General features: G+C 43.6%; 2 protein-coding genes across 4 annotated transcripts; one reads left to right on the top strand and one right to left on the bottom strand.

Annotated features, from left to right (window-relative positions):
- The first annotated feature begins 17,921 nt into the window (after positions 1-17,921).
- LOC4341196 (flavin-containing monooxygenase FMO GS-OX-like 9) lies at positions 17,922-20,127 on the top strand. The gene has a single exon (XM_015786697.3). It carries the CDS (start codon positions 18,011-18,013, stop codon positions 19,466-19,468), a length of 1,458 nt encoding a protein of 485 aa, XP_015642183.1. The 5' UTR covers positions 17,922-18,010; the 3' UTR covers positions 19,469-20,127.
- LOC4341195 (spermine synthase) lies at positions 19,884-25,224 on the bottom strand. Of its 3 annotated transcripts, none has more exons than XM_015788950.3 (12): positions 25,085-25,224; positions 24,048-24,265; positions 23,882-23,926; positions 23,183-23,259; positions 22,951-23,073; positions 22,592-22,696; positions 22,436-22,508; positions 22,066-22,137; positions 21,581-21,776; positions 20,600-20,729; positions 20,373-20,447; positions 19,884-20,255 (listed from the first exon to the last, which is right to left on the bottom strand). In XM_015788950.3, exons 2-12 carry the CDS (start codon positions 24,232-24,234, stop codon positions 20,175-20,177), a joined length of 1,164 nt encoding a protein of 387 aa, XP_015644436.1. In that variant the 5' UTR covers positions 24,235-24,265; positions 25,085-25,224; the 3' UTR covers positions 19,884-20,174. The 3 variants fall into 3 exon arrangements, with proteins under 3 accessions (XP_015644436.1, XP_015644435.1, XP_015644434.1); XM_015788949.3 differs by having other exon boundaries at positions 25,093-25,224; XM_015788948.2 differs by having other exon boundaries at positions 25,123-25,224.
- Between the last annotated feature and the right edge of the window lie 320 nt (positions 25,225-25,544).

Genomic DNA, 25,544 nt, shown 5'->3' with positions numbered 1-25,544 from the left:
CTTCTCCAAAATCGCTCGACCCATGACACAGTTGTTGAAGAAAGAAGAGAAGTTTGTGTGGAGCCCGCAATGCGAGAAGGCGTTCCAAACTCTCAAAGAAAAGCTGGTTTCCTCGCCAGTGTTAATCTTGCCGGATACTCGCAAGGATTTCATGGTGTATTGTGATGCTTCGCGCCAAGGATTGGGGTGCGTGCTCATGCAGGACGGTCATGTGGTAGCCTATGCTTCACGTCAGCTACGACCTCATGAAGGCAACTACCCTACGCATGACTTGGAGTTAGCCGCAGTGGTTCATGCTCTAAAGATCTGGCGGCACTATCTCATTGGGAATCGCTGCGAAATATATACCGATCACAAGAGCTTGAAATACATCTTCACCCAGTCGGATCTGAATCTTCGGCAAAGGAGATGGTTAGAACTCATCAAGGATTATGATGTGGGAATTCACTATCACCCTGGTAAGGCTAACGTGGTTGCCGACGCTCTAAGTCGAAAGAGCCATTGCAACACTCTTAACGTCCGTGGCATTCCACCCGAGCTTAATCAACAGATGGAAGCCCTGAACCTAAACATAGTTGGTCGTGGATTTTTGGCCGCGTTGGAAGCCAAGCCCACCTTGCTCGATCAAATCCGCGAGGCTCAGAAGAATGATCCGGACATGCATGGACTCCTCAAGAATATGAAACAGGGTAAAGCCGCTGGTTTCACAGAGGATGAACACGGAACCTTATGGAACGGAAAGCGGGTATGCGTTCCAGATAGCCGAGAACTTAAACAGCTGATACTTCAGGAAGCTCATAAAAGTCCTTATTCCATTCACCCGGGCAGTACAAAGATGTACTTAGACTTGAAGGAGAAATACTGGTGGGTCAGCATGAAGCGGGAAATTGCAGAGTTCGTGGCCCTGTGTGATGTGTGCCAGCGTGTCAAGGCAGAACACCAACGACCGGCCGGACTTCTCCAACCCCTCCAAGTGCCAGAATGGAAGTGGGATGAAATTGGGATGGATTTCATCACCGGACTTCCAAAAACCCAAGGTGGATATGATTCTATATGGGTAATTGTGGATCGACTAACAAAGGTAGCTCGATTCATTCCTGTGAAGACCACCTATGGAGGGAACAAACTAGCCGAGCTCTACTTTGCTAGGATCGTGAGTCTCCACGGTGTTCCCAAGAAAATCGTATCTGATAGGGGAAGCCAATTCACCTCTCACTTTTGGAAGAAGCTCCAAGAAGAGCTGGGTACTCGATTGAATTTCAGCACCGCCTATCACCCGCAGACAGATGGACAGACCGAGCGTCTAAATCAAATCCTAGAAGATATGCTCCGCGCATGTGTCCTAGATTTCGGGAAGACCTGGGATAAGAGTCTCCCCTATGCCGAGTTCTCCTACAACAACAGCTATCAAGCCAGCATACAAATGGCACCATATGAAGCGCTGTATGGGCGCAAATGCCGGACACCACTCTTGTGGGACCAAGTTGGAGAAAGCCAAGTGTTCGGGACTGATATCCTGAGAGAAGCTGAAGCTAAAGTCAGAATCATTCGAGATAATCTAAAGGTGGCACAGTCCCGGCAGAAAAGTTACGCAGATAACCGTCGCCGTGACTTGGAATTCGCAGTGGATGATTTTGTGTATCTTCGGGTCACGCCATTGCGAGGTGTGCACAGGTTTCAGACAAAAGGGAAGCTCGCACCTCGGTATGTGGGTCCCTTCCGTATCATCGCTCGACGCGGAGAAGTTGCTTACCAGCTGGAGTTGCCCGCCTCCTTGGGCAACGTGCATGATGTGTTCCATGTGTCGCAACTCAAGAAATGTCTCCGAGTGCCATCCGAGCAGGCCAACTCAGAGCAAATTGAAGTTCGCGAGGACCTGACGTATGTGGAGAAGCCAGTGAAAATCCTGGACACCATGGAGCGCAGGACCAGGAACCGGGTAATCCGTTTTTGCAAGGTCCAGTGGAGCAACCACGCCGAAGAAGAAGCTACTTGGGAGCGCGAAGACGAGCTGAAGGCAGCCCATCCCGATCTCTTCGCCAGTTCTTCCGAATCTCGGGGTCGAGATTCCGTTTAAGGGGGGTAGGTTTGTCGCGTCCCAAATCGACTCTAAAATCTATCCTCGAAATTGTGCAAAGAATAATTAAAATTTATGTGAAAGCCTCCAACAATTAAAATGTGCAAAGATAAAAGTCAAATGAGGCTTGGAGGATTTTTGTATATTTCCTAAAAGCCTAAAATACTTAAACAAATTTTAGTGGAATTTTCAGAGCACAAATAATAAGTGAAAAGAAATAAACAAAGTTAAAAAGGTTTTATAAAAAGAAAACCCTAAAAGAAGTTCTTTTTCTCCCCCCCCTTCCTTCTTGGGCCGGCTCGGCCCATTCCCTCCCTCTCTCTCTCTCTCTCCCCCCGGCCCATCGGCTCCCCGCGCGCGCGCGCGCCGCTGACAGGCGGGCCCGCCCGCCGCTCTCGCTGACGGGTGGGACCCACCTGTCATCTCCCTCCTCCCGCCGCGCCCGCCGCCGCGCCCGTGCCCTAGCGCCGCCGCCGCCGCGGATTGCGCCGCATCCCGCCTTCCCCGCGCGCCTTAAAGAGAGGGGAATTATTCCCCGCAATCCCCTCTCCCGTTTCCCCCTCTTTTCCCTCTCTCTCTCCCTCGGATTCGTTCGAATCAAGCCCGTAATCGTCGCCGGCGCAATCAATGGCGGCCGAAATCCCCGCGGCCGGTTTCCTTCCTCCTCGGCCGCCCTCTCTCCCTCCCGACGCTATAAAATCGTTGCCCGAGCTCCGCTCCTCCGTTTCCGCCGCTCGCCGCTCGCTCTCGCCGTCGATTTCGTGCTCGCGCCGTACTCCTCTCTCTCCGCCGTCGCCGCCGAGCTCCGTTCCGCCGCCGCCGCCGCTCCGGACTTCCTCCCGACTCGGCGACACCTCCGTCCGCTTCGCCGTGTTGCCGTCGACCCCGTCCGCCGCTCCGCTTCGCCCGTCGACTGCCGGAGCGCCGTCGCCATCGTCATCCCGAGCCGCGCCGCCGTCTTCCTCCGCTCCGTCCGCCGTTTCCACCGCCTTCGCCGTCTTGGGGTGAGCCGAAGACCGCCGTTCGCCTTCCCCCTTTCCTCCTCTCTCTCGGGTGCCACTCCGCCGCGCCGTTGGTCGCCGGCGGCGACCATCGGGGCGCGGGTGCGCGCCACTCCCGTCGGCCGCGCCGGCGAGGCCGCCCTCGGGTGCGCCCTCGCGGCTGCCAAGTGGGCCCGGCCGTCAGCCGCCCGCGCCCGCGGGTGCGGCTGACGCGCGGGACCCACGGCGCCGACCGCCGCCAGCCGCGTGCGCCCGGTCCACCGTGGACCGAGCGGCTGACGCGTGGGCCCCACTTCCCGTGGACCCGGTCCGCGCGTCCGCTCCCTCGGCTGACGCAATAAACATGATTTTTAATTGAAAATTAAATGAAGAAATTCGCAAATATCCATTTAAAGAGCATATAAACTTCAAATGGCCATATCTTGGCCATTTGAACTCGGAATTGGACCGTTCAAGTCTCTAATTTTTCCTTAAGATGTAAAGAACCCATTTTTGTGCTTTGTTTCTGCTGTTATGTGGAGTTATTTAGTGTTAAAGCCTTTTTCTTTTCCGTTGGTCGTGTAGACGCTGCAGCTTCGGAAGATCCGCTCTTCGTGGAAGTCGAAGCCGTCGATTGGGAAAACGAGCAAGGCAAGACACATCATCTTGATCATATTGAATCCCAGTTTATAAAATTATGTTGATTTAAATTATTGCATTATCGCTTTATTTAAATTCCCGCGTTATCACTGTTTTATTTAGCCATGCCTATTTACCTTTGTTATGACCATATTATTATTGTTATTGTTATTATTATTCCCTTGTTCACCCTAGAGCAAACAAAACCTCAACTAGTGGACACTCTACTCATGGTATCCCTAGTATAATTTTAGGTAGATGCTTCGCTTTAATTAGGTAACCTTAGGTGGTTTTACAACTCTAGACTTTGGGATATTCTCATATCATTTGGACACTATGGAATTGTTGGTTTATGTTGGAATTGGACACACACCTCTCTTCCTCTTTCAAAACCCCTAAAACCTGTTTTCGGTGGGGTTTGGGTGCATGCCAGTTGTGGGAAGTAGCACCCCGGCCACTATAAGGATTAAGCTCGGGCCTCTGTTGCAAAGCACTACCGTACTTCCACATGTCTAGTGGGTAAGGCTTAGTTTGTGGCTCAGGCTAGTCATAAACAAAAGTACACGGATTGGAGATGGATGAAGTCGGGGGTCGATGGACATTCTCCAGGGCAAATGAAGGCTACACGAGCTGCGGCCCGGTAGTCGAGATGTCATACGGCAGAGGGTTGGTGCCCTGCTGCTAGGGGCTCAGTCCTGCCTGCCTGTCCCGGGGGTTCCGGCCGTAGGCGGGATTGGGTCGGTACTCTTGTCTAAGGCTAGGATGGGTTGGAAACTATGTCACGTCTTCCGTCCGTATACCGTGGTGGTATGTGGCACGTGGCAACACGTGAGGAAGATGTGTCTTGTGGGTAAAGATGTACACCTCTGATCAGAGTATAATCTATTCGAATAGCCGAGCCCTCGGATATGGGCAAGCCTAGCAATGTACCCAAGTCAGTGTTTTAATTCTTAAAATTTGCTCAACAACTAAAATATGGAATGGTTGGCCTGGGTTGGCTTAGGACGAGCTGGGACCCAGGGTCGGGTTGCCAGTTCGGTCTGAATCATCGTAGGCCTTGGGTTAAGGCAGGTCCGTGCGGGTTCACGGCCTTGATTAATAACATTGTTTAGTTCTAGGATCGTGTTTACAAAATAGCTTTGAGCAACTAAATGTCTTTAAATGCTGTTTACTGCAACCCTAACCCTTTATATTATAATTCCCTTGTACTCCCGTGCATTTATTCTGCATTTGTGGGTGTGTCTTGTTGAGTACGGTGGTTGTACTCAGTCTTGCTTAATTTTCCCAAGCCCAGATGAGGAGTTCCTGGAAGATGAAGGCTTTGGTGTCTAGCTCGTGCCTGCCGTCAAGCGCCTGTGGTCGTCGCCCTAGTCTTCCGCTGTTTTTCGTTGTCTTTGAGTGTGCTGGGCCTTCGTTGCCCGTGTAATAATTTTATATACGCTTCCGCTTGTTAAACTCTGTATTGTATCAACTTTTGGTGTACCTTGCCTCCTGGGACAAGGAATAATACACGCACGTCAGGAACGCCTGTTGGGTGATTTCCGGTCGTGACATGAGAGGAGCTTGTGGTGTCCTGGTCGACCGAACCCTGGGCCCCATCTCCTGGCTTCTCCTTTGGCAGGGTCACTGACTGGTGAGCCATGGTGACGGTTATGGCAGTTATGACCCGTTCCATGGTGGTTTCACCTGACTTGTGGGCCCTTCAATCCGTGTACTTGCGTCTGATTGACCGGAAGTGTGTTTCCTCGCATGATAGGTGTGTTTTATCCTTAAAATACCTGCATACACATATTTCACCAACACTAGTGGAATTGATTAGTAATAATCCCTACCACTAAGTTGGATACCATGTTTTATTTCATTATATGCAGGTATTGACGGTCAAATATTATGATTTAAGGACCATCAACAACCACCCCATTTATTTCTCTCTCTCTCTTTATCTCCTCTCCTCTTCTCTCTCTTTGTTCTCTCCTCTCTTCTCGCTGACAGCGGGAATGGGTGCATGGCGATGGCGTCGGCGGGCGGCGAGGGCAGCGGATCCGGCAGCGCTGTCCTCGGGAGGGCTGGATTCGTCGCCCTAGGGAGGAGTTCGGCGCTCGACGGCGGACGGCGGGCACGGCGATAGCCTGCGGCGGCGGATCCGGCGACGCCGTCCTCGGGAGGGCCGGATCCGCCGCCCTAGGGAGGAGCTCGGTGCTAGGCGGCGGGCGGCGGGCACGGCAACGCCTTGCGGCAGCGGATCAGGCGGCGGTGTCCTCGAGAGGGCCGGATCTGCCGCCCTACGGTGGAGCTCTGCGCTCGGCGGCGGGCACGGCGACGTGGCGGTGGATCGGGCAGCGCCATCCTCGAGAGGGCCGGATCTGCCGCCCTACGGTGGAGCTCGGCGCTCGGCGCTCGGCGGCGGATCTGGGGGCGGCGGTGGCAGCGGCGGTCTCGGGCGATAGCGGCGGCGACGGTGACGATGGGAGCGGAAGCGGCGGCTGAGACGAGCTCGGGCGGGGGGCGGCACTAGGTTTTTTTTCGTTTTTTTATTTTTGGAATTTATTGTTTATTGCGATTTTTTCTCTTTGCATACGGTCGGCTTAAACGCCTGCATGTGAAAATTGGATTTTCGCATGCGGGTGCCCTGGCCACATGCAAAGATTTACATTTTCGCAGACGATTTGGCGCATGCGAGAATCGCTCTGGCCCGTTTGCAAAAAGGTTTCTGTAGTAGTGTCAACTCGGCAGCGCTATTGTGATGACCGCTACACGATGCAGAAGGACCAACCAAAGTGGTGGCCTCATTGCCAACGACATCCTATGACATTCACAAGACGTCTCCAATGGCATTCTCTGACATCTACAAGTTGCAAGATGTTAACAATTGCAGTCTCGTCTTCACACCATGGCGTAAATATTTTTTTCGCCTTCGGCTATTTGCGGCTATACCTACAACCACGGCTACTTCATGATCGGCTACATCGAGGAATGTCTATAACAAAAATCATTGACGGAAATTCTAGTCAAAGCATCCGTGTCATCGCTATCGTCTATGACACTCCCGCTATGACTGCGGGAGGGAATAGAGGAGAGTCAAGGGACGACACCGAAGGGGACGCATGCACCAGGTGGAGGACCGTCCATCAGAGATGCAACTGATGATGGTGAGTCGAAGAAAATGAAGAAATAGAAGATTTCAAATCCAGTTGCAATCGTTCGCTTTGCTCCCGTTACGACTGAGGGGGGATGTTAGTTAGTTAGAGATAAAGATACAATCCTAGAGATAAATCTACTCCTACTTATATTGCACTCGAAGCCTCTATCTCTTATGTAGTCTTATTTACACACACACACCCATGAGAGGGTCGATGTAATTCATCAGAATATAACAATTAGATTTTCCACATTTCTTAGTGATCATGAAATGAGAGCTTCACATAAGGTGATGGGAGTAGATCCCCAAAACTATTTGAAAATTGAATTCCAAAGATAAAAAAAATCAAACTTTGTTTAAGGTGAAGCTAACTAGCTAGGGGTTTTGCCACTAGACGGTACAGTAGATGGATGGTACACCATCTGGAAGTTATAGCTATTCATCTTGTTGTCGGGAATTCGCGGGATGTTTTGTGGAGACGCCTACGGATCGGACGTCCGATAATACACAAAACATCGGATGCCCGCATCCCTGCTTACTAACATCACTCACAAGTCACAACTACCACATGCATGTTGTTATGGGCCATGCACTACTCCCCTGCCGCATGCACTGTCGCAAGCAGCTGCACACACAACCTTTTAATGAACTTTAAACTATTTTTCTTCATAAACTAATTATCTTTTTATGAGATTTGATTGTACCTCTATATTTGTTACAATTAAATCTTTAAAACAAGATCTCACATTCTTATGTTTCTAATAAAAAATATATAATTATATTTCTAACTAAATATTCTCATATAATACATGGAACATCAAGTTATAACTATTGAGACATCACGAAATACTTACTGAGACATTCAAATAACATCAAGTGCAACATTTGTGAATGAACTAGTGTAACATCACACAATACTTACTGAAACGTTCAAATAATACCACGTGCAACATTTACACATAAACTAGTGAAACATTAAAAAAACTTATTGAGACATCCAAACAACACCGTTTGCATTTTTTAAAAAAAAATTGCAACATAACAATATAAAATATGCAACAATGTCGAATTCTCCGTGAAACACATGTTTCTCACACATGAAACATCAAACACATATATATTTAATATGAAAATAATCATGTGTGGTCTTGTTGTAAAGATTTAATTGGAACGATTACAACGGTATAATTAGATTATAAATTGGGTAAATGATTTAGGAGAACAAAATTTTTGAAGTTTCCAAGTATAGCCTCATACATAAATTAGAGAGAGAATGCATGATTGTGCATGTAGGGGAGAGAATGAGAGAGGTGTGCGTGTGTGTGTGAGTGTGTGTAGGAAGCCCGCATGTGCCTACGAGTGTGTATAGGGAGAGAGCTCATCTGATTCGTTGATTGTTTAGGTGTCCGATATTTTGGTTTTCATCGGATGGCCGATAGCAAGCGTTTCCGATGTTTTGTCAAGCTATAAATTCGGGAAAAGCACGCAGGTAGGAGTAGGCACCAAACAGAAAATCAGAGGAAGAAACGATCAGCTTGATGTAACATTTGGCGATGATTTATTTAATCTACATCTCCTTCGCGTGCTTAATTAAGGGCCCTTTTAGATCCCACCCTAAATTTTACACCTTGTCACATTGAATGTTTGAACACCTACATGAAGTATTAAATATTGGCTAATAAATAACTAATTGCACAGATTGCAATTATTTTGCGAGACGAATCTTTTAAGCCTAATTGCTCCATGATTTGACAATATGGTGCTACAGTAAACATGTGCTAATGACAGATTAATTAGTTTTAATAAATTCGTCTCACGGTTTACTGACGGATACTGTAATTAGTTTTTTTATTAGTGCCCGAACACCCCATGCGACACCCTATATAATACCCGATGTGACACGCCAAAATTTTACACTCCTCGATCTAAACACCCCCTAAATACTTCCACCATCCCAAATTATAAGACATATTTTTTTACACGATATTCAGTGACATATTTTGACCATTAATTTATTTCATGTTATGTTTCCAATGAATATGAAATTAGTATCACATAAAAGTACTTTAAAATATTAATCTAGTGATATAACATGCATAATAATTCTTAGCATAAATATAGTTAATTATGATTATTAACCAAAAGTTATTTTCCTTAAAAAGAGGGCGCCATGTGATTTGGGACGGAGGGAGTATTCACTTTCTTTTTAATCATCAAGCTCAACTATTTATTACACAATTTTTTTCTTAGATATATCAAGAGCCACCAAACGAGATACAAACTCTGGGATGGGATGGGTCCAAACATCATACCAACTAGTTGGCACCCCGCATCTTCGTCGCGGGTTTTTTAGTTTATCGTCAAACGAAATCATACCAAACATATACAAAACAATTCATTTAAATTCATTTAAAATCATACCAAACATTTAAAATAAGTTTTAAATGGTTAGGTGAAACTCTATGTATATACCAAACATATGATAATGTGGAATTATATATGCCTTATGTTATTACAATACAATTCATGCTTTATTTTTCCAAGCATCATTGTGTATTATTATAATATATGAATATTATTTTCGCGTAATGTGGGTATCATTGTAGTTAGACAATTTGCATCTCTCTACTTCACTTAAGTTTTTTCTGAAAATGGATTCAGATAACAATACCTAATAATTATATGCTATCTTATCATGCATAATAAAACAAAACACACATATTAAACAATAATTTGAGTTGTATTAGGAAAACATGGTGTTATGCACAAAAATATGTAATAGTGCTACGTGTGACTATGAGATGGAGCAAAAGGAGGTGAATGGATAACTAATAATAAATGATTTAATTGGATGAATAAGTAGTTTCTTGATCCAACTGTTGTTATCTTTGTACTCATATGATCTGATGTCTTAAAATTGTTAATGATGTGGCTTCTTGCATGTCTTACTTTATAGGAGTAAATGCCTCTTAGTGGGTACCAACTATATAAGAAGATAGGATCCGGATCCCTCTACCAAGGCCCCGTTCTTTTCAAGTTAAGATAGCTGGTTTTGGTTAACACGCTTTTCAAAATATTAAATAATGTTGTTAAATAATGTATTTTGTACGGAAGCTTTTCATATAGAAGTTGCTTTAAAATATCAGATAAATCCAATTTTCAAGTTTATAATAATGAATACTCAATTAATCTACACCAATAGTTTTCTTATTTTCAATAGTATCCTTACCACCTAAGTCTCAGATGAACTAGATCATGAGCACAATGAAATGATTAGTGCAAGGAGAGGTGACGTGGTGCAGCGATGGAGGTGAGGCTGCTAGAACCAGAAGGAGCGGGGTGCGGCATGAAGGCGAGGTGAGGCAATGTAGTGTGGCCATGGAGGCGAGGTGGTGCGCCCCCTGGTTGGCGTGATGTGGACGACAATAGTAGGAGATTGATGGGAGGCCGAGGCCGGCGACAGCATAAACCCGACGCGACATAGGAGTAAGCCGTCCACGGTGGCGGTAGGTGGAGGCCGATAGGAGGCCGAAGCCCAGCGCAACAACGACGGGGTGACGCCAGCTGGGATGGCAGTTTTGTAGGCTATTGGTCTGTGGCCCATGGCATTGTTGCAGGGAGATTCGATGACAACATGAGGCAACTGGGCGAGGCGGACAGTTGGCCTAAGGCGGCGACTACGTGGGTAGTCTAACCGAGGTGGCGGTGCTGCCATCGGCGTAGGTCTATGGCAGACTCTTTCCAAATGTTATTCTTCTTGTTGCGGTGCCTTACCGCCACAAGATGACCACGTTAGCAAGCTAGCGTAGGGGAGAGGGGATCCACTCTTCTTTCTGACCCTCTCCATCTCTAACCCAATTATACGTGGATGGAGTTGAGTGCACCAGATGTTGCGCTTCTACTTGATGGCTAGCTGGCGGCGAGGCGCTGGCACGGGAGGCTACGCATTGATGGCGCTCAAATATAGAGGTACTATCTAAAAAATTGCCACAAGTTTTTTAGGAAAAACTTTCAAATCTAACTATAGCATAATTATAACATAATTTCACTATATCTATACTATAACTATAATATAACTTACATATAAGTATTAAAATAATATATGCAACTTTATATCTAACTTATATAGAGATTATAATGTAACGATAGTGTAATTACATTGTAGTTAAACTACAACTATAATATAGTTACATTTGACAGTTTTTTCTCAAAAAACTTGCGATAATTTTCTAGCAATTTCGAATATATATGGTGATGGTTGCTAATGCTTTCACTTCGGCATGGAACGGAAGGAGGATTACGAGCGAAAGCCTAACTTGTTTGGGCCAACAACAGTGAAGCTTGCAGGCACCTTGTAACACCCCAGGTAACCACATACCTATAGTGCCGCACCAAAATACACTCAAACCACTAACTCCCTGTTAACGACCAAATTTGGTAATATCAGCATCGGAAAGGAAGATTAGATCGAAGCGGAATCAAAGATGAAGATTGTCGCGGAAACAGAGTAAGAATCGGCTGGAGTCCGGATCGGCTACGATTGGATCGGCTAAGTCCGAGTTAGACTAGGTCAGGTGATACAGCCGATTCCGACAATACGACTTGGTATACGACATCGGGTTGAGTTGATATGCTTCAAGGTGATTGCCACGCATGGATAGAGTCCTGGGAAGGCAATTGTATCTATTAATTAGGATATTTTATGTAATTTTCTTAGATATATGTTTGGGCAAAAGTCTGCCGTAAAGACTTATGGTATCTTAGAGTTTGTTAGAGATAAGAGTCGTGTCCGATATGGACATAGTTTGTAATTTTCAGGTATAAATAGACCCCCAACCCCATGTAATCAAATAACACACATTCAATACAATCTCGGCGCATCGCCACCCTTTTTGCTTTAGTTTTGTTTCGACGAGTTCTTGCTTTCGGGTTGAGCTGCATCGATTTCGATCTTCAACAAGAGGTAAAACTTGTTATGGCGGCTTGCGTTCTCGGGATTAGTGCTTCCATCTTTATGATACTCTGATCTTGTTTATGTAATTCGTCGAGTTATCATATATCTTACATAATCTCTGGTAATATCGCTATCTAATCTACAATCGGCTAACATCTATCGGTAGAGGGCAGCCGATTAGGTTAGATATCGTTATCGACTTAGATTATATAAGGTATCCACCACTCTATGAAACTTCCAACGGCTTGATTGTCTAGATATTGTCTTTCTTTTTATACATATAGCTGCATTAGTTAAGTTTGATCTTATGAGTCATGATTAGAATCTCAATCTCTAGCCTGCTTCTTGGTTGCCGATTAGGGTAGTATCGGGGTTTCAGCCGATCTTATCTAATTTAACTATATTTACTCTATATGTTTTATTGATGTGTTAAATCTGCCCTTTATGCTAAGATCTTATTGCATTTAAGTATATTAGGCTTTTGTTTGATATATTCTGCTTGCTTTAATATCTTAACATAGAGTGGTATCGGAGTATTAGCCAATACATGCTAAATCTATCTGATCAGCTATGCTATGAACATATATAGCCTCAATCTAAGTGATTTATACTGTCTCGGCATGGCGACCGATCTATCCCAATCACTTGATTTAAGTATATATCGATATAAGGATTATATATTGTTAATATCTATAGCCGATCGGGTAGGTTTAGTTCTTTATTATCTATTTATAACTGCCGATCGATACATACATGACATCGGCTCAAAGATAAATGATATGTCATCGGCACTTAGCCGATCGGCTATCGTTTATAGGTTTAACCGCGGTTTCTTTGTCTTTATTTCTTGTTGATTGCAGGATCAAATCAACTAGCACGCTTGCATACCCGAAAGCGAGTTTTGGACCTGCACTGGAGTTAAGCAGATCTCCCAGGCCTCGTGTTTTTCATCAACACTCCCAAAATTATTAGAAATTTCGGCAGAATCTCCCTTGTAAATATGGACATCCATGACAGGCAATTATAAGTTAAACTAATAACAATATCATTCCCACAATACAATCCATCCTTATAATCCATGGGGAAGAAACTATTAGAAATCTAAAAGATTATTACAAGACCGAACTATGATATAGTTTAAGTATCATTATGGACCTAAGCAATATAGTTTGATAGTGTGCAGATAAATGTGTATATAAGGGTGCTACTTCCCGCCCATGCATGTCAGTCTCAATATGTACCTAAAACCAAATAAAACACAAGAGTGAGTATAAAAATACTCAACAAGTACAATATGAAACTAGAAAACACATATACACATCATTGGCAATAAAGTATGAACAAAAGGCTTTCTTTCTTTGATAGGAAACACATTTTCAAACACCAAGTCAAAGAAGATAGTAGTTCCTATCCCGGGCAGGCATGAATTGAAATAGTAGTTTCCATTCCGAACAATAGTGAATACATCCTAGCATTTGTTGGCAAAGCCGAGTAAGCGTGATCAGCGCTTACCCACAGGAACTTGAATAATGAACCAAATTGCACTCCCATGACTACGCATGGTACTTGAATAATTGAAACGGGAATCAAAGAACCAAATTGAAACCATATTGCATATCCATGGCAAGCAGGGAACTTGAATTATTTAAGCAGAACCAGAATCTAGAATATTAAAATAAGAATAACATCATACACATAAGATCAACTTGAAGTCTAAATGGCGTGAACAATAATATGAACATAAGCAGTTACTTATGACGTAGAAATATATCAGAAATAAATAGATAGAATAAACAATCCATGAATCACACAATTAGTTCGTCATGCACTTGCCTCCAACGAAGGATTGGTATCATGCACTATCAGATGGACCACCACCAAATCACAAATAAAACCTCAGCAAACACATTCAAACAGGCGTATAAAATAATGAAAAAGGTGAACCTATTGCCCCATCCCATCAAAACTCAATAACAAGGAACGCCGCTTGGACTATATACAAGACTGCTGCTTCAAACCTTTATATCTTGAAATATGAAAAGGCTATGACTGAAAATATATACATTTTGAAAATTTACAGAACAATACCTACAACTTTGATGTAGAAAGCATATTTTTATTCTGCCATAAAAATGGTCTAATTTGCGCTTGAAAGCAGGTTTCAGAATCTGTCCAGAATTTTAGACTGTCCACACTAAACAACCATAACTAGAGTTCTACTTGCCCAATCAGGGTGTACTTTACCAATATGGAAAGCTAAGGAAAACCTCTACAACTTCTTCTATAGGCAGCCTGGCTGATTCCACTGTTTAACCCCTCCAAAAACAGTTCAATCTACTGCTATACAGATTATGACACAAAAACAACAGTCATACTAAAAAAACTATATCTCCTAAACCACTTGAGATAAAATCGCTCCCTTTGGTAAGAAGATAGATCCAAACATTATCTACAACTTCCTAGTAATACACTTTTGCATAAAATAACATTTAGAGCTCCGAAACATCGAAACACTGAAGCACTGCAAATCTACCCACATGTAGAACTGCAACAAACCGAACCGCAACTACCCAAACTCCTTCTCTAGTCTTCCCTATCCGCGAATTAAAGCACTAAAGCCATGCTAGAACAACTGATATAATAAGGGAATAAGTCTCACCTAAGGTTTCTTTAGAGAACTTGTGAGGAGACAATAGGAGAGACTCCGGTCTAACCCCTCCTTCTACTCCTGTCCTCCTCCTCGTTCCGTTTTTCTACTTCGCTTTTTAATCCAAGCTATGAAGGAGGAGATCTAGAGAGAGCAATTTGTTGTAGAGACGAGAGATGCGAACACAGGAGGAGGGGAGGAAGGAGGCGCCGGCTAGGGAGAGGGGTGGCGGCACCATGAGGGGAGGTGAGATTCGGTTCCCCTCTCTTTAGGTTTTAGGGGAGAACTAATGGGTTGGGTTTATAGGCCTTGTTATGTTAGCACACGTCTAAAGATATTTTTCTTTTATTTATTTCTGTTGATATATTTATTTTAAAAAGCCAACCCAAACTTAAAAAAACCTAAATATATTTTAATATACGGTGTATTACACACCTCATCCTCCTCCTCCTTGGGCATTGTCGCGGAATCTGTCTTCTCTCCCTGACGGGCGGCAGGAACACTCTCAGCATCGTATCCTCCCTAGAGGTGTAGTTTGAAGATCCATTCATCTAGGTGTTTTGCTCTGCAGTAGCAGGTTACAGTTCTAGACGTGTGTGGTGTGGTTGCATTTTTTTTACTGCTATATCAAATACGAAACATCACATTATCTCGTGCACGTTGTATAAAAAAATAACAGAAAGGCTAAATGGCTGTTGAATGATCTTTCATAGCTAAATCATTCATGTTTCGTATATTTAGAACCGTTGTTTCATACGTTGTAGCAAAATGTTTCATATGAGGTGATTTGATTGTATTTCAGCTTTTTAAAAGATTGAAATATTTTCGATATACTTGGTAAAACAATGCCCGATTACTTCAAAATCTATATTATGGAAGCCTAAAAATCATGCGAATCTTATATAGACTTTTTCTCGATGTACTCAAATTTGTTTCATGTTTCAATATATTCGGAACCGTTGTTTTATACGTTGTAGCAAAATGTTTTAAGGGGTGATTTGATTGTGTTCCAACTTTTTTTTAAAAGATACATTTTCGATCTACTTATTGAAACACTGCATGATGAAAGTCTAAAAAATTATGCGAATCCCATATAGACAGCCCTGAATCGTAGAATCCTTCTTGACCTCCACATGAGAAACACCTCGAGTCGACGCGGCACGAAAGTGCAGCTAGATATGTTTCAGCTTCAGCAGTACATGCTCTGTGATTATTTTACTATTCTAATCAAGGTGCTCTAATTCTACTATTGGTGGAACTATCGAAACATGAATTCGACAATAATAAAAGGGGTAGCGCACGAGACCTAAAAATGGATGGATGCAGAGACAAGGATTTAGATAGGTTCAGGCCCTCTCAATGAGAGGTAATACCCTACTCCTGTTTGGGGATTTGAATCCGCCGGGTGTAGTATAGATCTGATGATCTTATGTGCTCATATGCCCCCTAGAGGGCTTCCTGCCCAACTTATATAGGATGGGGGGCAGGATTACAAAATAGAAACCTTAACTAATACGGTATCGGTTTCCTAAATCTAATTTACAATATTATTAAACCAGAACTTTATGCCGTTCCGTAATATACAAGAAAACGTAATACCCAAGTCATGATCTGTTACATATTTCATAAATATAAGTTACCCTCTACAATAGTCGGATAACCATGCCGTGTGGGTATGTAATACCCATAATCTCCACAGGAACTCTACGATTTTTATTTATGCGACTCTATAATTGCCATTCTAAGTTCTAACTGCTTGCTATCATGCATTTTAACAATCAAGGTCACGATAGCCTCCCTGCACCTGCCATACGTGAGACCTTCCCCTTTATAATATCGAAAAACGAACCACCATCCTCCTGATTTGTTGTATTGAAGGCTCCGTCGACATTAAGCTTCAGGTCTCCATCATCCTTTTTCGTCTGCATCACTACATAAATGTGTGCTGATTGTGAGCCCTGTTGAATTTGGAGAGCTATCCAATATTGTCCATGCTGAATTACTGTACATATCGGAAAGCAGTCAGTGTCACTATGATTCAGATACATTTGCATATGTGTGTGTGTGTTTTGCTTTCTTTAGCAAAATTTGCTGAGTAGAAGGTAGAACGGTGTGACTTCGTGGTTTAGTTCTGGACAAAGTAAAAGTTTATTTGTCAGAGGAGATACTCCCAAAATATAACTAGTTTTTGTTAAACGCTATGTTCATTAAAATATTCATTTCTGATTGAATAGAAATGAAAATGTAGGAAATGTCCCTAATTGTATTTGTCATATTCTTCATATTCCTTCCTATTTCCCCTTTCTCTTGTCAACATCCGGCTCCTCTTGCTGGCCCGTCGCCGACTATCGACAAACTTATTTTAATAATCTCAAGCTTCTCAAACAGAATCTTAGTCTCCTATTCAACAGAAAGAAAATGAATATTTGAATTGTAATTGTGTAACCATAGTTTGATAGTGTCTTTTTTCCAAACATTGATTTTTGTGATATCCGCAATTAATACCACGAAGGCCCCGTTAGATCACCTATTTTAGAGATAGATTTTTATTGCACGTAAAACGATAAATCTTATTAGCACATGATTAATTAAATATTGAATATTATAAATTAGAAAAATAAATTTATTTGCTTTTTTTAAATAACTTATATATAAAAACTTTTTTTTTGAGAAAACACATCATTTAACAGTTTAAAATTAAAAGCGTGCTAACAGAAAACGAGAAAGTTGAAGTTTAGAGTTAAAGAATACTCTCTCCGTACTAAAATAAGCGTAGTTATGAGTTTCCGTGTCCAACTTTAATCGTTCGTCTTATTTTAAATTTTCAAAAAACAAACTAAAAAAATAAGTCAAACATAAAGTATCATTCATATTTTATAATCTAATAACAATAAAAATACTAATCATAAAAAAATTCAAATAAGATTGACAATTAAAGTTGGAAACGAAAACTAATGGCCGTGCTTATTTTGAGACGGAGGGAGTAGAACGGGGCGAAGTCATTATGCCATGTCTATATATTTTTGTTTGTTTTTTCCTTGGCAGCAGACCTGTAGCTAAATTAGTGAACCACGAGCGCGCACCAAAAATATGGGAGTATTAGGTCCTGTTTGGGGAGCTTTAAATTCTGAGAAGCAGCTGTTTGGTAGCCAGCTTCTGAGAATCTGGAAAAGCTCTGAAACTCAGCTTCTCCAGCTTCTTGCTTCTTAGAATATGTAACTACAGATTCTCAGAAGTTGTGGACTGTTTGGGGCAGCTTCTAGCAGATAGGACAAGCTCCTACAAACAGGGCATTAGGCTGCGTTCGCTTGGAGAAGGGAGTGAGTTTGTTTCGTATTCCGCGCGCACGCTTCCCGAACTACTAAACGATGCGTTTATTTAAAAAAAATTCTATAAAAAAGTTACTTTAAAAATCATATTAATCTTTTTTTTAAGTTTAAAATAGTTAATACTCAATTAATCATACATTAATACGCTAATGGCTCACTACCTCGTTTTAAGTTTTTTCCCAATTTTCTCTGTCTCATTCTCCTCAAACACAGTCTTAGACGAGTGAAGCCCCAAGAAGACGAAGATGAAGAAGAAGGTGTGCGTGGTTGGCGGCGGGCTGGTGGGATTGGCGGCGGCACGGGAGCTGCAGCGGGAGGGCCATGACGTCTCGGTGCTCGAGCAGCGTGGCGGCGTCGGCGGGCAGTGGCTGTACGACCACACGGCGGCGATCGACGGCGCCGACCCGCTCGGCGTCGCCGGCGTGCAGAGCAGCGTCTACGCCTCGCTCCGCCTCATCACCCCGAGGGAGGTGACCGGGTTCTCCGACTTCCCCTTCAGCCCCACCACCGTCGCCGGCGGCGGCGACGCGCGGCGGTTCCCCTCCCACGCCGAGTTCCTCAGGTACCTCAGGGACTTCTGCGACGCGTTCGGGCTCATGGACGTCGTCAGGCTCAACACCAGGGTCCTGCGCGTCGCCGCCGACCGCGACGGGTGGGCGGTGCGGAGCAGGCGCGGCGAGGTGGAGACGGAGGAGGTGTTCGACGCCGTCGTCGTGGCCGTCGGCAGCTACACCCAGCCAAGGCTCCCGAGCATCGACGGGATGGAGGCGTGGCCGGGGCGGCAGCTGCACAGCCACTCGTACCGCGTCCCGGACTCGTTCCGCGGCGAGGTGGTCGTGGTCGTTGGCTGCGGCTTCAGCGGCAAGGACATTGCCCTGGAGCTCCGCCGCGTCGCCAGGGAGGTGCACCTCAGCGTCAGGTCGACGGAGGAGGCCATGGCCTCGCCGGCGATGTCCAAGATGCTCGCCAGGTACGGCAACCTCCACCTGCGCCCGCAGATCGCGCGGCTGTGCGAGGAGGAGGACGGCGCGGTCGTCGCGTTCGCCGACGGCTCGCGCGTCGCCGCCGACACCGTCGTCTACTGCACCGGGTACTCCTACTCCTACCCGTTCCTGGACACCGGCGGCAAGGTCACCGTCGACGACGACAACCGCGTCGGCCCGCTGTTCGAGCACGTGTTCCCGCCGGAGCTCGCGCCGTCGCTCTCCTTCCTGGGCATCCCGAACATGGTGACGACGAGGTTCTTCGAGGCGCAGGCGAGGTGGGTGGCGCAGGTGCTGTCCGGGAGGAGGGCGCTGCCGCCGGCGGGGGACATGCTCCGCGCCGCCGAGGAGCACGCCCGCGCCATGGACGCCGCCGGCGTGGCGAGGCGGCGCGCGCACGACGTGCCCGACCTGGGCGAGGAGTTCTGCGAGCGCAGCTGCGGCTTCCCGCGGCTGGAGGAGTGGGAGAAGGAGCTCATATGGACGTCCATCACCGCCATGCGCGACGACCTCGAGTCCTTCCGCGACGACTTCCGCGTCACCGACCTCGTCGCCGACGGCCTGCGCCGCCACGGCTGGATCCTGGCGCCGGCGCCGGAGCCGGAGCCACTGCGCCAGGAGGACGTCGTCGCCGGCGACGGCGAGGGAGAAGGCGTGCAGCCGGTGCAGGCCAATCAGGCGGCCGTGGCCTCTCCACTGGGCTTTATCAATTCAGCGTAATACTCCACTGTGTATTGCTCGCTCGGCTCGTAAATATTTCGCGGTTTGGATAAAATTTGGTCAAATTTAACTTTCCAAACATTTGTTGTATAATTTCTCAAATCCTTAGTTTAAAACAATTCGTAGTTTGATATTCATGAGTATATTCGTGTTCAAAAGTACTATCATTACATAGTAAATGATTCATTTAAAAAATTGATCAAATTTTATCATAAATATCAAATATTTATGACTGATGCTGAGTGGTTATGCACTTATGCTCCTTGCGTGGTACTCCCTCCATCCCAAAATAATCATAATATATGTTTATGCACCAAGATTAAGAATAATTTAATCCCAAAAAAATCTCAGTCACAAGTTCAGTCACACTTCATCAGACCCAGCAAGGAACCACTGAACCAGGGAAGATTGCAGATTTTAGGGGATAAAAAGGCACATTATCCATGCGATTCACTCCACATCCATATAATAAACACATCAGTGCTGTGACAATATACATTTGTACAACAGGCAACACTACAACAGTGCTCACGGATCAGGAAGAACATTATTTTGGTTCACATCTCATCTGTTCCTCCCTTTTATTCAGTCAGGCATAACATACCATACTTAAGACAGAAGAGTTACAGCGACATTCTCCTCTTATAGTTGGCATATACTGTAGCTAAGGACGTCGAACATGGTTGTCGCATATGGCCGCCCGAATCTAGGAAGCAGTCGGAATGGCACTATTCGGCATTATTTTCATCTTCTTTGGTTTCGCGACTGGCTTGGTTTCTGATTTATCCTGTTATGGCATCAAGATTATGTATATCAGCAATAATTCCATTACAACAATCCGAAATAGCATCGCAGTTCGCAGACAGAAAAGAAAAGAAATAGCAACAGGCAGTAAGTAACCTACCTTTTCAGCACAAGTATTGTGTGATTCCAGTTCTCTCCTTACAAATGTTGGCAGAACAAAAGCAGCCCGATGAACCTATTAAGCAAGCAGTTCATCAATGACTAACAATTAAACAACAAAGTTGAATGGAAATCTTGCATTAGGGTGAAAATAGATACATATTTGAGGGAAAGTACAGAATAAGAGCTTATGAAAGAGAATGGCAGAATTAAATAACGTTAGTGAACCTCTGAATTGTAAAATCTGATTTCCCTTCCAGCTTCCATAGCTCCTTCCAGTTTCTCAATTGGATTCACAGGAGAAAGGAAGTTCACTGCTGGACCTTCTTTCGCACATAGCAAAAAACCAATGACACCACTGCAAATGCAAATAGTTACATGATTCATTAGCTTATGGTACGTAAAAAAAGACAAAAATACAAGTCCAAACATTAACAGCTACATGAAATTGATAAAAATATTTGTCACGCTTTGCATCACCAAAAGTATAAAATAATTGAAGATTGCATATATGGACCTCTAACAACAAATTGCTTTGACATACAGTAAGCAAAAGCTATAGTACACTAGACCAATTTCCACAATAAAAGGGCCTGTTCGGTAGGTCTAAACTGCAGCGTTTTCGGCTCTGCAGGGCTGTTCTACACAGCCCAGTGCAACGGCTGCAGCTGGCCAACCGCTGTAGCTGCTGTTGCAGCGCAGCTGCAGCACTGCAGCTGCTAGGCCTACTGAACAGGCCAAAAGTTGGCACAGGAAGTAGCAATATAACAATAATTTTTCAACATTGTGAGTAAAAGATTTTTGCAGGTTCTGCTTATTTGAGTATGTTATGGATTCAAACTCCAGATAAATGCTCGGATTTCTAAGATATTTTTCCTACATTATTATGGCACTTACTATCTTGGAAGCAAGTTAACCAAATATGAGAAAAAATAAATTCTACTAGTAACATTTTAGATCCCAATTACAACTCATTTAGGTATTTCCTTCTAATATATTGACGTGCAATCCTTTTGCGCGTTCGCGAAAAACAACAACTCATTTAGGTATGAATGCTCTAACCCTGTTGGCCAAACTTCCTAATTCCTATCTCTTTCATGTTTGAGTCTTTAGCAGAAAGTGCATAAATTATTGAGGGCTAAGACATATATGTATACGATAACAATGAGGTACATGGAAACTATGAACAGAAAAGGGAAAGCAACGGACCTAGGATAGGTAGGAACGCTTGTCCAGGCATAATGCACAGCTCCCTTGAATGTTTCACGACAGATAGAAAGCATATCTTGAATTAGATGTGTGTGCAGCCACATACTCTCAGCTTGATTGCATAGAACTCCACCAGGCTTTAGAGCTCTAGCAATTGTCTGAAAAAAGGGCTTCTCCACAAGCTCCTGAGCTGGCCCTATAATGTGAGAAGGATCCTCATGAGGTACAAAAACAAAAGGAGCACAAAACTGAAACCTAGACAATTCCAAGACAGAAAAGGTAAACAATTAAAATTAATATCCTAAATCCAAATAAGAGGGGAACAAATATCAATTAATAAGGAAAATAATAATTGTGTCGTGAACCATTGAACAGCATGAAAGGAACTCGATAAAGAAGCAACCTTTCTGGAATATATCATTATAAGAGGATAAAGCAGAAGCATGATACACACATATGGTGATTTAGTAATAGCAAGATCTCACCAATTGGGTCAGATGAATCAACAATGATAGCATCATATTTCCCTTCAGGGGCATTTCTCAAGAAATCCACAGCTGCAAAATAAAAGCAGGTCTATTATGAAGATATAAAGGCAATTTTAAAATCCAAAGCCACCATATATGCATGCAAAAAAGATTAAGAACACGCAAGATAAATCATCTATTTAAAAGAGTGGAGTCTTGAAACTAGGTCTCAACCTCACAGCTGTGACGTACAACTAGGCCACATGGATAGTCCCAAAGGAAGCAAAGATGATGAAAAGGTATGAGCAGCTAATAAATATAAGTAGCATATCCTATGGAATACTACGATAATAGAAAATACCACCAAGGCACGAACTTCTAAACATACCGTCACCAACATGAAGTTGAACACGGGGATCTTTGAATCCAACAGATAGTTGTGGGAAGAAATCTTTACAGACCTGCATAGGTTGAGAGCATAATAATCATTAAAATAACAATAATTTGACAATTCTACTCTAAAGCATAAAGTGATGCTTCTTACATCAATAACTAGCTGGTCTATTTCACATATATCGATGTTCTCCACTGAGGCATGTCTGGCTATTTCTCGTAGCACACCACCATCACCACCTCCGACAACCAAAACCTGCATCAAAGTAGCCGAGTATACATCAGAATGTATGGAGCAGGACCACCCCATATATCATACAAGGAAGTTCCCACCATGGAAAATGCACAACATTCTCCAGTTAATTTAATAACTTCAATCCAATAAGAAATTTCTTAGATAATAGGAAATCAACATAGTACTGGAATAATCTAACAAACATTTTGCATTGCAAAATCTTTCATTATTTTCAGGTTTGCAAACATATGGTATGGCAAAGATAAGAAACATACACTTTTGGGGGATGGAATCGAGCACAGTGGAAGGTGAGTAACCATTTCCTGGTATGCACATTCATCCTTTTCGGTCAGCTGCACAATACCATCAAGCACCAGAACATTCCCATAGGTTGAGGACTGCATACAGAAATAGACAGGTTATACAAAAAATAGTTCAACAAAATTAGTTGTTTATGTATAAAGTAATGTAGTATGCACACAGCTAGCCTAGCAGGTGAAGAATGACCTCAAAAACTAAGATTTCTTGGTATGGTGATTTCCCTTGATACAGAATATTCTCTACTTTCAGAGAATGAGCTTCTCCTGTGTATAAAAACAAAACATCAGTAATATTCTTGACAGGCTCAAAGAGGTAGAATAATTCAACATGTGCTTTTGTAAAGAAGAGAGAACTTTTATAGACAATGCTTCGTATTAGAAACATAAATTTCCTGACAAAAACATTGGCTTAAGTTTGCTTGAGACTTGTCATTGTAATTAAAACTTTTATTTCCCCCAATCTTCATGAAATTGGCCAGCCAATCTTTGGCCCACCCAGCAAAAAAGATGAACAAAGTGATTTATATCACTTCACATATCAAAGCCGCCTTCAAATTTAGGATATGAATACACTATCTAAAACCTAAGGGGTAATGATTTAAGTGCAGCAACACCAAGATTTTTATTTTTATTTTTTAACTGAGAGATAATTGGCTATAACTCAGGCTTACATTTCTAAATCAGAAACAACTACAGGAGCATTTCAGAGTTTAATTTAACCAGCTAAACTTCTCATTAATAAATAGATTCAGTCCACACATCCATGGAATCGGTCAGGTTACGCCTCACATACATCAGTACAAATATTGTTTCAGGAAAATCATGATGAATTTGAATTGGGACCAATCTTGATGGAAAAGGACTGGGAAAAGAACAAGAGAAATACCAGGCCACATTGGATTGTTGAAGTACTGCACTTTGCTTGTTTTACCTGCACATACGAATAAACAATGTCTTAGCAACTCGGTTTGATACCAGAATCTGTAGAAAAATACACAGATACTCCTATGTTTATAACATATCTCCCAGAAATGCAATCAATTGTGATGTACCAGAGTGCGAGCGGGGTTCCGTGAACCACCCTGACACCACTGTGGCATGGCATTTTGCCTCAGACTCTGCTGCCGCAGCCTTCGCCTTGAGACAGCAAGGCGGCAGCGGCTTGTGGGAACCATCATCCCCACTCCCCCTTGTTTGCGCTGCCGCTGCAGAACCATCTTTTGCGCCTCCACCCTCCATTAGTCCTTTTCAGCTTTGAAGTTCCCAGCCTCTGGCTCAACATGAAGAAAAGGGAACAAAATATTCAGGCTACAGCCATGAACAACTCTTATAAGCAAGCAGCCCAGAGCCCCAGACTCAAAAGTACCAAATTGCTTAACTACTGCAACATGTTAACCATGGCTTTCAAACAAACAAGAAGTGCCATGCTCAGCCAAACATCTATGATGTACAACGCAATAAAAGATTTTCATATGTTGAATTAATAATTTCACTATCTCAACACAAGGCTTTTAAGGTGAATAGAAAATGTCATCACTGCAACTCTGCTTTAGGGGCCATCATCCTTCTACCCTATACATACACAAAAATAATTTAAGAACTATCTTTGCTAAATTCATCATTATGTTTTTCATGGTATTGCAATTTTAGTTTCTATGTATTAGTAATAAAGTAAGATATTATCAGTCTATCATCAGAGACATGAAAATTCAATAATAACGTTTCGATTAAAGAAGAATCAATGAGGTAATCGATCCGTAAAACCCATATAACTATCCCAGAACATGGAACCGAACCTAAATAAATTAAATCACTGTTACAAAGAGTCCCCAGATTATCCCCAACTTCCCCCATAAAAACCTCGCCACCAAAACAAACCCATAAATCCAATCAACAAAATACTGCAAACAATTATGTATAAAACAATAAAAGGGCGCGATTAGCACAAAGTTGAAGAACAAAGTTGAACAAAAAAAAAAGAAAAACAATCCCCCCAAAACAAACAAACAAACGAACACCGACGACCAAGGAGAGATAAACTCGGTAAGTTGGTAGGTAGATTAAAGATCCAAGAAACGAAGCTTATCACATCATCACCGTGCACCCATGGCGGGGCTCGCCTCTAACCTCGTCGGAATCGGACGCGAGCAGCAGCAGCAGCAGCAGCGCCCGCGGCGAGACGGCTCAAGCTTCACTCTCGCCCTCCGGCCCACGCACAGTACCAGCAGCAGGGAGAAGACGACGAGACGAGACGAGACCAAGAAATAGGGAGGGAGCTCCCAGTCCACTCGTGCGGCACCAATTTTACACAAACACCCTTAAATAAGGGATAATTTGCTTTTGGTGTCTTTCGGCTACAGCTCTCAAGTCTAAACGGCGCCGACAGTAACACGAGAAAATTTTGGAAAGATAGGAGGGGGGTCAGTATAAAATAGCCGCAGTTCCGCGGGTACTTCTGCTGCCGTGATGAGGGCGAGAACTCGGGATATCGCCTCGAATATAGAGAAATTGCATTCATGTCCTTGCATGATTGTAAACTATGGTACAGT

Source organism: Oryza sativa, chromosome 6, assembly GCF_034140825.1.
Source record: "Oryza sativa Japonica Group chromosome 6, ASM3414082v1".
NCBI lineage: Eukaryota > Viridiplantae > Streptophyta > Magnoliopsida > Poales > Poaceae > Oryza > Oryza sativa.
The sequence above is the reverse complement of the archived record's forward strand: the minus strand, read 5'-3'. Positions and strand labels throughout refer to the sequence as shown.